Source organism: Papio anubis, chromosome 16 (genome assembly GCF_008728515.1).
Source record: "Papio anubis isolate 15944 chromosome 16, Panubis1.0, whole genome shotgun sequence".
Taxonomy (NCBI): Eukaryota; Metazoa; Chordata; class Mammalia; order Primates; family Cercopithecidae; genus Papio; species Papio anubis.
The window spans coordinates 13,192,318-13,207,871 of record NC_044991.1 but is presented as its reverse complement, the minus strand read 5'-3'; the positions used below and the strand labels follow the sequence as shown (position 1 = coordinate 13,207,871).

The window sequence follows — 15,554 nt, the reverse complement described above, 5'->3', positions numbered from 1 at the left end:
CAGGCCCATGTTTGTCTGAACCCACGGTCACAGTCACGCCTACATGCCCCTCCCCGCAGGGTCTCCCTCAACCTTGGCGATCACCATGGCAGCAGGGTGGTCTTGTCTCTCAGGTCACCAGCATGACCCCCACCCCTGTTGGAACCCTCACAATAGGCCCTTCCAGGCCAAAGAGGCCACCCAAGCTAAAGGACACCCAGCTGCACATATCCCTGGACACCGGGAGCAACACGGATACAGCTTTGCCTCCCCGCACTCACCTGCACAGGGCTCCAGCAGCAGCTGCTCCGGGGAGTCCCCTGCGGGCGCCCCCATGGGCTTCGGCCTCACCAACCGCAGTTGGTCCAGGGCTCTCTTCTTCAGCTGGGAGGGTGCAGGGAGAGAGGAGCATCTGAGAGCTCAGCCCCGCCCGCTCAGGGAGAGAGGAGGAAACGGGACCCCTGGCAGAGTGGACCCCACAGCCACTGTGGTCCAGGCTTGCCGGAAGAGCCTGGGTCAGCAAAGATGTCCTCCTCAACCAGGCCCTCTCCTGCCCCTCCCCGGCCCAGCGCAGTCCCCCAGGCAGATAGCAACCATCCCTGTGGCCCCAGGAAACCAGCCCGTCTGAGCCCGGTGGAGGAGCCTTAGGTCTAACCCCCAAGTTACAGATGGGGAGACTGAGGCTCAGAGACCAAGAGGAACCAAATGTCACATATGAGGCAAACTTTAGGGTCTCTTCCAATGAATTAGCAATGTGACCTTGGTAGGAACATTAATGAAACCAATAACGACATCTGACAGGTCTCGAATGCCTACGACATGACACTCACTCACTGAGCCCTTGAGGGGCAATAACTCACGGAGGCCATCTCCCGCCATGCACACAGCCTGAGAGGCAGTGCAACCCCTGCATTTTACAGATAGGGAAACAGCCTCAAGGAAGGCTCAGGTGATTGTCCAGTCACACAACTGATAGTGGCAGAGCTGGGGTCGAATGCAGGTTGCCTGGCTGGGGACCTGCTCTTCCTTTATCTGATGGCTCTGAGCCTCACTTGCCCTTGTGCACAGCAGGGCTGGCCATGTAGCCCAGCCACCATCCAGGCGTTGGAAAAGGGTACGTGACTGCTGTTTTTTGTGTTTTGGGTTTTTCTGAGATGGAATTTCGCCCTGTCGCCCAGGCTGGAGTGCAGTGGCGCGATCTCGGCTCACTGCAAGCTCCGCCTCCCAGGTTCACACTATTCTCCCGCCTCAGCCTCCCAAGTAGCTGGGACTACAGGTGCCCACCACCACGTCCGGCTAATTTTGTTTTCGTATTTTTAGTAGAGACGGGGTTTCACCGTGTTAGCCAGGATGGTCTCGATCTCCTGACCTTGTGATCCGCCCGCCTCAGCCTCCCAAAGTGCTGGGATTATAGGCGTGAGCCACCGCCCCCGGCCTGTCAAATGTGCTAGGGGTACTCCTGAGTACTAGGCACACTTTACCTCATTTCATCTCTAAACTACCCCGGATGGTGAGCTCTGCTGTTCTGTTTGCTGGGCACATAGTAGATGACCAATTAAATCACCAGGGAAGGAGGGAGGGAGTGTCTTCCTAGGTTGCCAGAGAACAGAGCCTGCTAGCTCTCTTTTGGGCTCCACCCTTGGGGCCCCCCCACCCACTTCCCGCCCAGCTGTGCTCACATTACTGCGGGGGCCTCGGTGCCGGCTGGAGGGCAGGCATTTCTCCTGAACTTCTAGGAGCTGCTGGGCTCTGTGGGACAGAGTGACATCATGTGTGTAGGAAGAAGGAAAGCACCGCATCTCTTCTCCTTGAATCCCCCGCCCTGTCCCAGAGGATGGTGAGGGACTGCAGGAGGAGGGAGAGCACCCCCATCTGAGCCTTGGCTCCCAGGAGGACCCCATCCCCAGCTCCTGGCTCTGCATCACCTCTGATAATTGGGTACGGTGCCCCGGTCCAGGTCCCGCAGAGTGAGGGGGTCAACCCGGGTGCAGAACCATTCCTGCCTCCGCTTGTAAGCCGGGTCCATCAGCCGAAGGATCTCTTGGGCTTTCACACAAAGGGCATGGGGATCTGCCCTCTCAGGCAGGGTGAGGTTGGCACGAATGTAGAAGGGCTCGGCACTTGGCCCCTTTGCCCAGGCTTCTAGGGCCTCGTGGAAGGACTGGCAGGCTGGGCATGGATGGAGCAAGGGGCAACAAGGAGGACGAGGGGAGGATGGTGAGGTCCAGGATCGGCCTCGGTGGGGCCATAGTCATGGCCCTCTCAAGGCCTGAGCTCCCAGGACTTCACCTTCCCCTTCTTAGAATGAGAGACTTAGGTCCAGAGGGAGCAGGGACTTGCCCAAGGTCAGTGCCTTCTAGGAGGAGAGCCAGGACTCAAACCCAGGTCTCTGGACTCCTAATGCAGTGCTCCTTTCTGTAAGCTGCTTACAGAGGGAGACAGAGAGAAAGGGCACAAGGACAGACAGAAAGAGGTGTCAGCAGCGGGGGAGACAGGAGAAGGGCAATTGGGACAAGGCTGGTCCCTTCTCAGGTCCTTGATCCCCCTGCCCCCATGCACCACGGGTTAGAGGACCCCTCTAGGACCATCAGCTCCAACTCCCAAGCCAGACTTACCCTTCGAGTCCATCAGGGAGGGGAGGGTGGATCCCTGGTTCCAGAGCAAGGTTCTCTGCTGGGCCTCGGCTTCCAGGCACGCCCCCTCCAGACCAGCAGCTTCCACCCTTTGCTGGGAGAAAACCCAGGCAGGGAGGGAAAGAAGTGAGACTCTGAGAGCAGAGCAGCCCAGGGACTGGAGGAAGACCGGGTGTGGGGGTGATCATGCCTCACAACTCAGATAGTGCCCCCTCAGAAACTGCCATGCCCAGCCCAGTCAGACCCACCCTCATCCACAGGACTCCCCAACCCACCCAGCTCATCCGACTTGAAGTGCAGGGATGTAACGTGCTGTCAGTTGGCTCCGCCTCCCAGTCCCTGCCCAATCAGACTTCAATTAACCCTGGCTGAGCGGGCAACCGCAGCTAATCACAGCCTGCTTCTGCTTTGGCCAATCCCCAGAAGCTCCGCCCAGTGATCTTGATCCACCAACTAGGCGGTGTCCAGCCCGGGCCAAAGCACTGACCCCGCCCCCCAGCTCAGGAGGCGGGGCCTCACCTCTCTTGGTTCCATCCTGGCGGACCCAGGCCCAGACAGCACCCTGCGCACCACAGCCCCAGACCATCTGTCCCCATAAAACGACAGTCCATCTGGTCCCTTGTCCTGCGGCTCTGGGCCCCCTGGGGGGCTCCGGCCAGACACCCGAATAGCCAGAGACCTGAGAAGGGAGAAAGGAGACGAGAATTAGAGTCCAGTCAGTACTTGGATTCAGTTCAGCATTCTTGGAAAACCACAGCGATTCCATTTCCCAAGTATGCCATGACTGCCACCCCCAGGCTTCTCCATCTTCTGTGCCCTCTGCCTGGAATGCCCTTCCTTGCCTTTTCCACCTGGGAAATGTTGACCATCCTTCAAAGCTCAAATCACAAGTGGCCTCTCCCCTGAACCTGGGCACACGGTGCAGTGGAGCCTGCCACAGGAGCACTCCAACTTTGCCTTGCCACGGCCCTTTCGTTTCCTTCATCAGAACGAACGCCTCCAGGACCAAACTTCTATACTGTTATGCTCTGTATCCCTGGCACCAAACCCAGTGTCTGGCACATAGCAGATGACTAATAAAAGCTTGTTATACAGCCGGGCACGGTGGCTCACGCCTGTAATCTCAGCACTTTGGGAGGCCAAGGCAGGTGGATCACGAGGTCAGGAGTTCGAGACCAGCCTGGCCAACATAGTGAAACCCCATCTCTACTAAAAATACAAAAAAATTAGGGAGGCGTGGTGGCAGGTGCCTGTAATTCCAGCTACTCGGGAGGCTGAGGCAGAAGAATTGCTTGAACCCAGGAGGCAGAGGTTGCAGTGAGCCGAGACCGTGCCACTGCACTCCAGCCTGGGCAACAAGAGTGATACTCTGTCTCAAAAAAAAACGCTTGTTATGCTCACAGTCTGAGGAGGGAGGTCGCCATTAGCACGTGGCACAGATCTGAAGGTGGTTACAACCAGCCATAGAAGCAAAGAGAGGCTTCCCACGGAAGAAGTACCTGGGCTACACACTGGTGAAGAATAGACGCACTTTGGTGACAGATGGAGGAAACGGAGTTCCAGGCTGAAGGAATATATCAAAGCAAAGGTGTAGAGAACAGAACACACAATGTGTGGAAGAATTTAATAACAACAATAGCAGCGAACACTTCCTGGGTGCTTTCCATGCACCAGACACTATGCTGAGCTCCTTGTCCTAATTCTCATTTTACATCCTGGGAAGCAGCTCCCAGGAAAGGCAAGCTGGAGCCACCCTTTGGAGGGCGTGGAACAGAGGTGTCTGGTTTTCCTCCCATGGGCAGGGGGACCACTGACAGTTAAGACATCACCAAAATCCCCTTCATGGTAGGGTTCTGCCTGTCCCTGGATGAGAAAAGGTGAGGCCTTGTGGCCAGGCTCAGAGACAAATGGACCCAAAGTCCCCTGCCAGACACCTTGGCCTGGAGGAGGTGAGGAGACCAAGGTCAGCAGGTGTGCTGGCTGGAGAGGCAGCAGGGCAAAGCATCTACATCCACCCAGGAGCTGCAGCCCAGACACAGCTGCACTGCCCCCTGCTGCCAGCCTGGGGAGGGCGAGGCTGCAAGGACCTTCACCCAATCAGCACCGCTGGGGAACAGCCCTGCCCCCTCAGGTAAGACACAGAGCCAGGCCGAGGGGCTGGGCAGATGCAGGCGTGGGAGGCATCATTCAGTGCTCATGTCCTGGCTGCATCGAGGTGGCATGGAAAGGTGGCAGGCCTGAGACCCGGCATGGCTATGCTGGCCCTGGGTGTGTGGCTGGAGCACACGGTCCGCTTCAAACCCCAGGGCAAACTGTACCCTAGCCTGGGCAAATGAGCCGGTTGCTGAGCATCAGTTACCGCATGCATAACACAAGGCTGACAGTGGCACCCCTTGCCCTCTGTGGGTGTGGGCGGGGGGGGCACATGAATAAAAGATAATGCAGGGAGAGGGGGAAACCAGAGAGCTCTGGGGCCTCCAAACTGCAGGCCTGGCCCTTAGTGGGTGGTGACATTCACTGGGTTGTGACTGGCACAGCTAGATAATGCGATGGAATAGAAAGTACAAGGCTATCCCCCACCCCAGGAAAATCCAATTATTATCTCATGACCTTTTTGTTCCAGGCGTGTGTACCAGGTTTCTCTCACTGTGGGTTGTGGTCAGATGGTCTGAGAAGCACAGCACGCAGGGCGCCAGCAGGAACTCTGGGGTCAAATGGCCAGGCCGCTCAGCCGCTGAGCCTCAGCTCCACCCACCTCCCTGGCTACTCGCTGAGTTTAGACATGGGCAGCTCTCAGAATAGGGCCCAGCAGACACTAAGTGCTCTGTCAAAACTAGACATTGACTGGCACCAGGTGTAATTCATAACAAATCACCTCTCTCGCCTCAGTTTCCCCACCTGTTTCAAACCCACAGACAACTGACCAGCACGGCCTCCCCAGACCAGAGCCCAGTGAGCAGCCAGCACCCAGGCTCTTCCGCCAACCCCACCCACCCCACTCACCTCTACTCGCTCCCTCCCCCACACCCCTCCCCTCTGCAATGCAAGTATCAAGGCTGACCCCAGCCTTGACCATAGGTTTTTCAGGCTCTTCTTGACAACTCCTACAGATCCCTGAAGACCCAGCTCAGGCACCCCCTCCTCCAGGACACCCTTGCAAACCTCCTCAAAGGACCAGTGACTTCTCTGAGACCCCGCAGATCGGGAATACCCACTCCCAGCATCCTCGGAGTCTGCAGAGCCCACCTGGGGGCTTGCCGGGAGCAGGGTCCAGATAGGGTCCCTCCCAGCCGCCCCGCCCCCCCGCCTCAGCAGGAGGGTAGAGAAATAACATAGCAGGGAGAGGGGCTACCTGCTCCCCGCTCCTGGGACTGGCTGACCAGCTGGCTGCCTGTGGGGTGCTAGGAAGCACGGTGTCCCCAGCCACTCGCTCCCGGCCACCCGCCCCGAGTCAGGTCAGGTCACAGACAGACAGGAATGGGGCAAGTCTGCCAGCTCTGCCAGCTCTGAGCAGTGACGGGCCACATGGCCTCAATGAGTGTCCCCCAGGGCCCCGTGGGAAGATGTCTGAGTAGTCTGCATGCCTGCTTGGTACCAGGTCAGGGACCTGATGCTTAGACTGAAGCATGCCACACAGATCACTTCAGTCAATCCTCCTGACAACCCGATGGTTGAGATAAGGGAAACTGAGGCACAGGAAAGTTAACCTGCCAAGAATGGCACAGCTAGGAGGCCATGGAGCCAGGCAATGACTTATGGGAACCTTCTCTTTGCAAAGACAGAAAGTGCCAGAGATCCCCTGGGGCCATGTGAGTAAGCTGGGGCAGTGGCGGGGCTATGCTGGGGAGACGACACCCCGAAACCCTCCAGTGCTCTCCATGCCCTGCCCCTCTCACCCAGCACCTCACTTGCCCCATGAGCTCTCCCTTGCTGTCCCCGACCTGGCTATCTGTCAGCCCATCCCCCTGCCTGCCCCAGCCCCTCACTATCCACCATCCCCTCCCGGCACTCAGGCTCCAGGAGCTGGGAAAGACAGGGCAGAGGCTGAGGGCAAGAGATGGACAGGAAATGGGAAAGAGGAGAGAAAATGCCTAACATGGTGCCCAGCACACAGTGGGCACACAAAACAGATGTGAGATCTCCAGCAGTTGAGACAGGGGGAAGGCATGTCGGAATCCCCAAACAGCTCTGAGGGGCCTATGACTTGGGACCAATTTCTTTTTTTTTGGGGGGGACGGAGTCTCGCTCTGTCGCCCAGGCTGGAGTGCAGTGGCACAATCTCGGCTCACTGCAAGCTCCGCCTCCCAGGTTCGTGCCATTCTCCTGCCTCAGCCTCCCGAGGAGCTGGGACTACAGGCGCCCGCCACCACGCCCGGCTAATTTTTTGTGTTTTTAGTAAAGACAGGGTTTCACCGTGTTAGCCAGGATGGTCTCAATCTCCTGACCTCGTGATCCGCCTGCCTCAGCCTCCCAAAGTGCTGGGATTACAGGCGTGAGCCACCACACACGTCCCTTGGGACCAATTTCTAACTGTCTCTGCACTTCAGTGTCCTGGTCTGTGTAACCAGGTTAAAATTCCAGCCTTGGCCGGGCGCGGTGGCTCTCTCTCTCTCATTCTCTCTCGCGCGCTCTCTCTCTCTCTCTCTCTCTCTCTCGGTCCACCTCTGTGCCCTCCCCAGCCTGTGTTCTTTCCCAGGATCCTCTCTCCTCCCCAGGAACAGCATGGGCAGCAGAAGTGGCCCCATGTGACCGTGGGGCCTGGGCGGGACTGGGACAGAGGCTCCTGCCCCCTGGCTGCATGCTGGTGCCCCCTGGACAGCAGCCAGGACCCCTGCTGCAGCCCAAACTGGAGGAAGGGAGGAAGGGCCGAGGCGAGCAGGAAGGGAGGCACCTCCACCCCTTCCCCGAGAAGCACGTCCTGCACAGGCAAAAACAATGTCTCGCTGGGCCCGCTGCCGGGGGCCAGGTGGGGGCAGGGCCTGGACACTGGCCTGACAAAGCCGCTCTGGAGGCCAGAGGCCCCGGTCCAATGCTGCACTGATCTGCTGCGTGACCCGTCCCTCTGCAGCCAACACCCCCACATTCCAGCGCTGACAATTCACGTTTCCTACGCCCTTTCCAAAACCCAAATCTGATCAGGTCACTACAAACCCAGACCTGGTACTTCCCAACTGTGGGACCCTGGGCAAGTTGCTTAACCTTTCTGAGCCCCAGTTACCTCCTCTATGGAACAGAGATCATCGTAATTATGCCTACTCCCAGGACAAACAGCATGCTGTAAAACGGCCAGCAGCTGGCCTTGCAGTTAATAACTAAACCCTCCCACATTTCCCAGAGTGTACAAGCCAAAGTCCACACTTTCCCGGCCTGACTCAGGAAGCCTTGATTTTCGCCCTTCCCCCTCACTCCTCCTCCACAGTCACCGGATGCTCTCCCTACCTGCCCTCTGCTCACAGCTGAGTTCCAAGACCACAATGGCAGTGCGGCCCCCGCTGTGCCTCACCCCTCCTTAGATACGCTGGCAAGTGTGAACAGCGGCCACGCACCGGCCACACCGACAGCACGTCGCCTACAGTGCACTCTGTGCTAATGGGCTTTGTGACTCCTGTTACGGGCCTGTGGCTGGCCCAGTCACAGGGGCTCCTGAGGAGACCCAAGCCCACCCACAGCATGAAACTTTGCTGGGTGGCTCAGTCCCAGGGACTCAGAGCCAAGGGACTGACAGGCAGGACACTGGGACAAGGATAGCTTGTAGTGACAACTATCACTAAGCACCTGCTATGTGCCTGGCAGAGCTGGGTGCTTTGCTTCTGTGAGTAAGCCCTCAAAAGACCTCCATGCAAAACGGGTCATTATCTCCCTTTAGCTACTCAGCAAATGGAGGCCCACAGAGGTGAAGGGACCACCCAAGTTACAGGGACAATCAAGAGCGGCAGCAGGATTTGAATCTAAGGGCTGCCAGTGTCTACAGATCTTAATCTTCAGACAGTTGCATAAAACAGGGGTGAGGCAGTTGCTCCTCCCACCTCACTCCTGTTCCCCTCTCAAGCAATCACCCCAGCTCCACCCACCACAGGCAGCTGCAGTACCTGTTGAGGAGGTCCAGGCCACAGCCCCGAGCCAGGAGGCCTTCCGGCTTTCCCAAAGGCCACACGCTATCGGAGGACGAGGATGAAGAGAGGCCAGGGGACCAAGGCTTAAGTGTCACACTCCCTGGGGAAAAAGAACAACGTTCAGGGGTCTGGGACTGGGAAACAGGGATGGCCAGGGTCCATGACCGGGGCTGACCCCCTCCAGCCCAGGACCTGAGGGGCCTTGGCAGGTTGGAGGCCCCAGGAACACATCAGACCCACTGGTCTCAGAGACAGGTCAGGGCCCACCAGGCTGACCCCGCAGTTTCCTGGAAGAGGGTGAAAGGTGGCCCAGAACTGAAGAGCCTCGTACATCACAGCCAGGAACAAGAGTGAGGCCCAGGACTGGGCTCAGGGTGAGAGGCCAGAACCAAAGCCCCCAGGGGCCTCCCAAGCACAACCTTCCTGCCTGGCAGGGGCCACAGTGGGGCTTCAGGGAAGGGGATGCAGGCCAAGGGTAGCGCAGGTGGCAGGCTTCAGGTGGACTGCAAAGTCACCTCCCCCCTCCCCAGAGGAGCCCTCCCCATGGAACCCAAGGGCTGTTACCTGTGATGTCTGACATGCTGCTGAAGGATCTGGGCAGAGAGAGGGCAGGGAGGGGGGGCAAGGAGGGGGCAGGAGGTGAGGCATGGTGGGCACTCTGCCCTGTTCCCTCCTCCTGCCCCCACACCAGATAAAGGTCTCACAGCCCCCAAGCAAATGCAGGCTGGACTCAAGGCGGGGTCCCAGGTACAGGGCATCCATGCCACCTGGCTCCCCTAAACTCACAGGGCAAGAAGTTAATGTCCTGGCCTCTGTCCAGTGTTGTTCCACCTACAATGCCCTGGCATGCCCTTCAAAGCCAGCTCTTTCAATGCCACCTCCTCCTGGAAGCCACCCCGATCTCTCACCCCTCACCTCACCCTCACTTGCCACCTTTGTGGTTTGTGGCTCCCAGGTACGCCTCCTAAATTAAACCATGGCCTCCTCATCAGATGCCTCCTTGGGAGAGATTCACACAGACCGAGGCCATACTGACCACAGCCTCCCAGGCCCAGCCTCTCACCAGTAAAGGAATAAATCAAGGGCTACTTACAGGGGAAAAGTAGTGACAGGGATCGCACCCCAGGAGGCAGGCTATCTCCCGCCCTTGGTCTTGCTACCAGAGGGTACGCCTTGGTCCCTATTTTCTGGTCCCTATTTGCTGCTGATGCCCAAACCTGAGGCCTGGCTTTCTTGCTCGAGGTCCCTGACACCTTGAAGCATTCTTCACGCCCCCTAGTCCTGAACCATCAAGCTTCTCCTTGGGTATAGGATCTTCGAGGCTTGACCCCCAGTGACTCTCCTGCCAGGATGCTTGGCTAGGACTGAGTTCGCTCTGCCCATCGGCCTTGTCTTAACCCTAACCTTGGTCGCCCCTGTGACTCACAGGGCCTGGGTTTCCAGAGCTCCAGCCATCTGAGGGCAATAAAGGGAAGTGCCTGCCTGGACCTGACTTTGGCATTGCAGATTCTGGGAGGTGGCTGTTCAGGAGACAGCAGCCCCACATCCCTGGGTGTCTACTGCTATCCCCAGCCATCTCACCTCTTCGGGGGTGCGGGGTCCTCCTCACGCTGCCGGCGGAGGATGGAGCCAGCACTGGGGGGGAAAGGCAGGATGGACAGCCGGTTGATCTCCTTTTCACTGTCTGTGGCTTCCTCCTGCAATGCCATGACAGGGCCTGGGTCACCCCCACTGCTCAGCACCACCCCAGTCCTCAGCACACCTGGTTTGTACCCATTCCACAGATGAGAACTAGGGCCCAGAACAGAGGAATGGGGTCTGCAAGATTACAGTGTGTAGGTGGCTCCCAGGCCTCCTGGCACCCAGGCCTGGCAAGGAAATGGTTCTGGGTGAGCTTCAGTAAAGTACTTGGCTCCCTGCGCCTCAGTGTCCTCACCTGTGAAATGATCCTTCCGAACGCACTCTCTACGTTAGTAATAATGCTACAGCAGCGTCCCCCCTTATTTGGGATGGGGCAGTTGTCTTACCGAGTTGTGAGGTTCAGGTCCCCCCATGACAGCGGCCTCCCCAGGTGCTTCTGGGCCTCCCAGAGGGGAGGGGAACTCGCTCAGGCTCCAAGTGCTGCTGAGGTTGGAGCACAGGGAATGGGAGGAGGCACAGGCCTGGAAGAGGGAGAGGGGAGGAAGGAGGTGAGCAGTGCTAGGCCCAGGACAGTCAGTCCTTTACTGAGCACCTGCCATGTGCCAGCACAGGGACAGATCCCTGTCCTCAGGGAGCTCACAGCCTAGACAGGGAGACAAACTGTAAACCAAGAGACATGTGAACAAAATAGCCTCAAGCTAAGACGACAGCAAAAGGAAGGTGCCTGGGGTGTGGAAAACATACAAACACCCCATCCAGCCTGGGAGTCCAAGTACTCTCCAAAGAAAGAGTGGTTTGAACTGAGAACTCAAGGGTATACAGGCACTAAGTAGGTCCAGTTGGGATGGTCCAGGCAGATCAACGGCATGTGCAAAGGCGCTGAGGCAGGACTGTGATGCATTCCAGTTAAAAGGCTGAAACCCACAGAACCAGGCGAGAGGACAAAAGGAATCCCATCTGCAGGGCCTCTTGGCCATGAAAAGGGACTCTGTCTTTACCATACAGCAAAAAAGCCACTGGGGGTTTAAAAAAAACAAGTCATGGATTAATGCTGACTTTTCCTATATATTCCTCCGGGCCCCAATGCTTCAAACACCAATCCTAGAGAGCTCACTGTCAGGCAACTCAAAATAAGAAAAAGCAGGCTGGGGCCGGGCGCGGTGGCTCATGCCTGTAATCTCAGCACTTTGGGAGGCCGAGGCAGGCGGATCACGAGGTCAGGAAATCGAGACCATCCTGGCTAACACGGTGAAACCTCATCTCTATTAAAAATACAAAAAATTAGCCAGGCGAGGTGGCGGGTTCCTGTAGTCCCAGCTACTTGGGAGGCTGAGGCAGAAGAATGGCATGAACCCGGGGAGGGGAGGAGCCTACAGTGAGCTGAGATCGCACCACTGCACTCCAGCCTGGGCGACGGAGCAAGATTCCGTCTCAAAAAAGAAAAAAAAGGAAAAGAAAAAGCAGGTCCCAGCACTTTGGAAGGCTGAGGCGGGAGCATCCTTTGAGGTTAGGAGTTTGAAACCAGCCTGGCCAACATGGTGAAACCCCCATCTCTACTGAAAATACAAAAAACTTAGCTGGACGTTGTGGCAGGCACCTGTAATCCCAGCTACTAAGGAGGCTGAGGGAGGAGAATAGCTTTAACCTGGGATCCAGCCTCGGTGACACAGCAAGATTCCGTCTCAAAAAAGAAAAAGGGAAAAGCAGAGCTCCCAGCAGCAGCCTGAGGACCACGATCCAATTTACAATGTGTCTGGGACTCCAGCTCCAGTGCCAGCTGGCTGTGTGGCCTTGGGCAAGCCCCTGACCCTCTCTGGGCCCTGTGCAATGAGAGGATTAGACCAGCTGTTCTCTGAGGGATGCTTAGGCTCATGTTAGTCCTGACTAGCCGGTCTCTGAGGCCCAGGCTTTGCATTCTAACAAGCACACAGGCCTTCGGGCAGCCAGCTTTCCCCACCTAAATGCAAAGACCAGCTCCAAACTATACTTAGTGTCCCAGAAGCAACCCCAGAAACTCAGAGACCAACATGCCCCCTGCCTGCTCACCAGCCCACACCCAGCCCAGCCTGGGTTCAAGTTCCCACTCGTAACTGAGGGCTCTTACCACTTCCCCCAAGCTTCCTCCCCTGGCTGAGGTCTCCCACCAGGGGCGGCACCTTCCCAGCCCTGGCCAAGAGCTCCTGCCAGGACCCCAGCCTTCCCACCAGGACTCCCACAGTCCTGACCTGCTCACCTTGAGGCAGGTGCCACCCTGGGCGCGCTGCAGCTGCACCTCCAGCAGAGCCTTGGTGCCCTCCAGGCTGGTGAGTGTCGTCAGCAGCTCATCCCGCTCTGCCTCCAGGCCCCGCACCTGCTTGCGGTACTGGTCCTTCTCGATGAGGCTCTGTGAGTACTGCAACTGGATCCGGTCACGGCTCTGGATGGCCTAGGGTTGGGGGAGGGGAGGCAGCAGCTGAAGGAGTCACCCTGGCCCAGCTGTCCTGGCCTATGACTTGGAGAATGGGGACAGTAAGGAGAACGGCAGCTATCACTTACTGAGCACTGTGTGCTGGGCCCTGAGCTAAATATCAGCTCATTTAAATATCTTCATACTAACTGGCTTAGTGAGATACTATTAATATCATTATTCTTATTCTGCAGATTGGGGAAACCAAGCCAGGAGAGAGAGAGCTGGGATTCAAATCGGGCAGTCCATTTGCAGAATCCAGGCTCTCACCATTTCACCAAGAAATGAAAACTTTTCCACGAGACCTGCTGTGTGCCAGGGGCTTCACTCCCAGCATCCCAGTTGGTGGAGAAGCCGGGAGTCAAACCCAGCCCATTGCATCCACAGTGGAGACCAAGGGCTCTAGATCTAGACCCATGGTCCAGACCTGACAGCCATGCCTCAGAGAGAGCTGAGGGCAGCCCCATAAAATGCAGATTCCTGGGGCCCACCCCAGACCACCTGAATGAGAACATCTGGAGAATGAAGCCCCAATTTTGCACTTTCAAGCTTGCCAGGGGATTCTGAGGGCATTTCTAATATGTAGACTTCGGCTGGGCACGGTGGCTCACGCCTGTAATCCCAGTGCTTTGGGAGGCTGAGGTGGGTGGATCAATTGAGCCCAAGAGTTCAAGACCAGCCTGGTGAATATGGTGAGACCCTGTCTCTACTAAAGATACAAACATTAGCCGGGCGTGGTAGCATGCCTGTAATAGCAGCTACTTGGGAGGCTGAGGCAGGAGAATCACTTGAACCCGGGAGGTGAAGACCGCAGTGAGCTGAGATCGCACTATTGCACTCCAGCCTGGGCAACAGAGCTAGACTCAGTCTCAAAAAGTAATAATAATAATAACAATATGTAGACTTCAACTCCTCTAGTGGGATTCACACTTGGTCAAGAACAAAAACCTCCCGCCCTCCCCCACTGCACATGGAACCTGGTGACACTGGCCGGAGGTCCTCAGCCCACTCTACAACCTTGGCAGGAGACAAGGCTCATAGTGCCCAGGGACAGAGAGCCAAAACTTTTGAGAATTTCCTCATCGACTTCTATTTGTAAGCACCTCCTCTGTACTGGCCTTGTCTTTGAGATGGACAGAACAACGGATATTCAGAAATGAAGACACCAGAACCAGCTTCTGTAACTGCCATAGGAGCTCAGACGAGGCCAGTGGGTCCAGGGTGTAAGGTTGGTATCTCAAGGGCTCCAGGTCCCCTGTCTGTTCCCCCAGCCTTTGTGCCCTGTGCTAACCCACCAGGGAGCTGCTAACCTCCCTTTCTACCCTTCTAGTCCCCTCCATTGCTTCTCATCTCCTCCCATATGAGAAGCAGCAACTGGCCCAGGGCCTCGTACACAGCAGGCTGGGTTCACCTGGTCTCGCTCCTTCTCAATCTCCTCCAGCTGGGCCAGGACAGTGGCCATGCGGTGCTTGTACAGGTCACAGTCCTTCTGCAGTGTGCGGTGCTTGAGCCGCAGGTCTTCCATCTCCTGCAGGTACTGAGGGTGGCACGGGGGCGGGGTCAGACCACAGGGCTGGGGACCACCAGAAAGTTAACCAGCAGGTGCCCAGGAGGGCCAGTGAGAGCCAAGAGCCTGAGACCCGATAACAAGTCCCCTCCCGCCCAGTGGAGTGGTCTGAGCCACTGACTTTACCTCACAGGCCCTCAACTGCCTAATCTGTAAAACGAGAAGAATGATCATCATTTCACCCATCTGGTCACCCTTGGCCTCCCCACTGAAACTGCAACCGGCCCCTTCCCCAGCTCTGCGTCTCCCACGGTGCTCATCGCCTTTGGCTATATGACGTGGGACTGTGTGTCTCACATACTGCCGGTCTCCCCTGCTGGAGTTCCCCCTAAAGGAAAAGGCACCTTTATTTTGCTCACTGCAGCATCCCAAGCGCCTAGAAGGGTGCCTCTGTCAACATCTGAGAACGAACGAACGAATGCAGTTCTCAGTAAGGCACCTGCGTCAAGCGGATGCTCAGGGAAGGTGTGAGCACACTGGCCCTGGCTGACACCCTCTCCCACCAGGGGCAGGGCATGGGCAGGGCCCCACCTGGTCGCGCAGCTCCTCGGCCCACTGCAGCTCCCCCTGCACGGCGTGCAGCTTCTGGCACAGCTCCTGCCTGCTGTCCTGCGCTTCCCGCCAGTCATGCTCTAGGATGTCCAGCAGGATGCGCTCGGAGCCTGGGGCCCCTGGCCGGCTTGCCTCCTGGGGATCACAGGGCAGGGCCACCTCAGGGTCTGGCTCGGGGCCCACCCTGGGCATGGGAAGGAAGGGGACACACGGCTGTCAGCCCTCCAAACCCACCTGACCAGCTCTGCCATGCTGGCCTGGGGACTGGACCCTCTCTGGATCTCTGTTTCCCCCTCGGCAAAGTGGGCGTGGCCCCACCAGCCCTAGCTACCCTCCAGGGAGCATCTGGCTAATAAGCTAAGTGGATAAGGGTGTGACTGGACAAGTTCAGCCAGGATCTTATTCCTAAACAAGCACCAGGCACACACTTGTGCTCTGGCCCTCACCCACCATCCGGGGCAGCAGACGGTGGCCATTTCCAAGGCCTATTCCCACCCCCATGACTAGGGGTCTTCAAGGGGCTGAGCCTGGCCCATACAGGTAGACCCTGGGCCTAAGATCTTGCCCCCAGACCCACACTCCAGCCAAGTGCCCCAACCTCATGAAACACACTGGTTTCCATC

General features: G+C 57.5%; 1 protein-coding gene across 1 annotated transcript in view; it reads right to left on the bottom strand.

The window, feature by feature from the left end:
- The window catches only part of CARD10 (caspase recruitment domain family member 10), a 30,017-nt gene that overhangs the window by 3,847 nt on the left and 10,616 nt on the right, over positions 1-15,554 (bottom strand). The window contains exons 5-16 of the mRNA XM_021921527.2: positions 14,911-15,066; positions 14,224-14,349; positions 12,600-12,791; positions 10,753-10,887; positions 10,307-10,422; positions 9,290-9,318; positions 8,702-8,825; positions 3,132-3,291; positions 2,595-2,706; positions 1,905-2,148; positions 1,659-1,728; positions 261-363 (exon numbers count right to left, since the gene is read on the bottom strand). Of these exons, the coding sequence (XP_021777219.1) occupies positions 261-363; positions 1,659-1,728; positions 1,905-2,148; positions 2,595-2,706; positions 3,132-3,291; positions 8,702-8,825; positions 9,290-9,318; positions 10,307-10,422; positions 10,753-10,887; positions 12,600-12,791; positions 14,224-14,349; positions 14,911-15,066 (1,567 nt within the window). The remainder of the gene's footprint in view (positions 1-260; positions 364-1,658; positions 1,729-1,904; positions 2,149-2,594; positions 2,707-3,131; positions 3,292-8,701; positions 8,826-9,289; positions 9,319-10,306; positions 10,423-10,752; positions 10,888-12,599; positions 12,792-14,223; positions 14,350-14,910; positions 15,067-15,554) is intronic.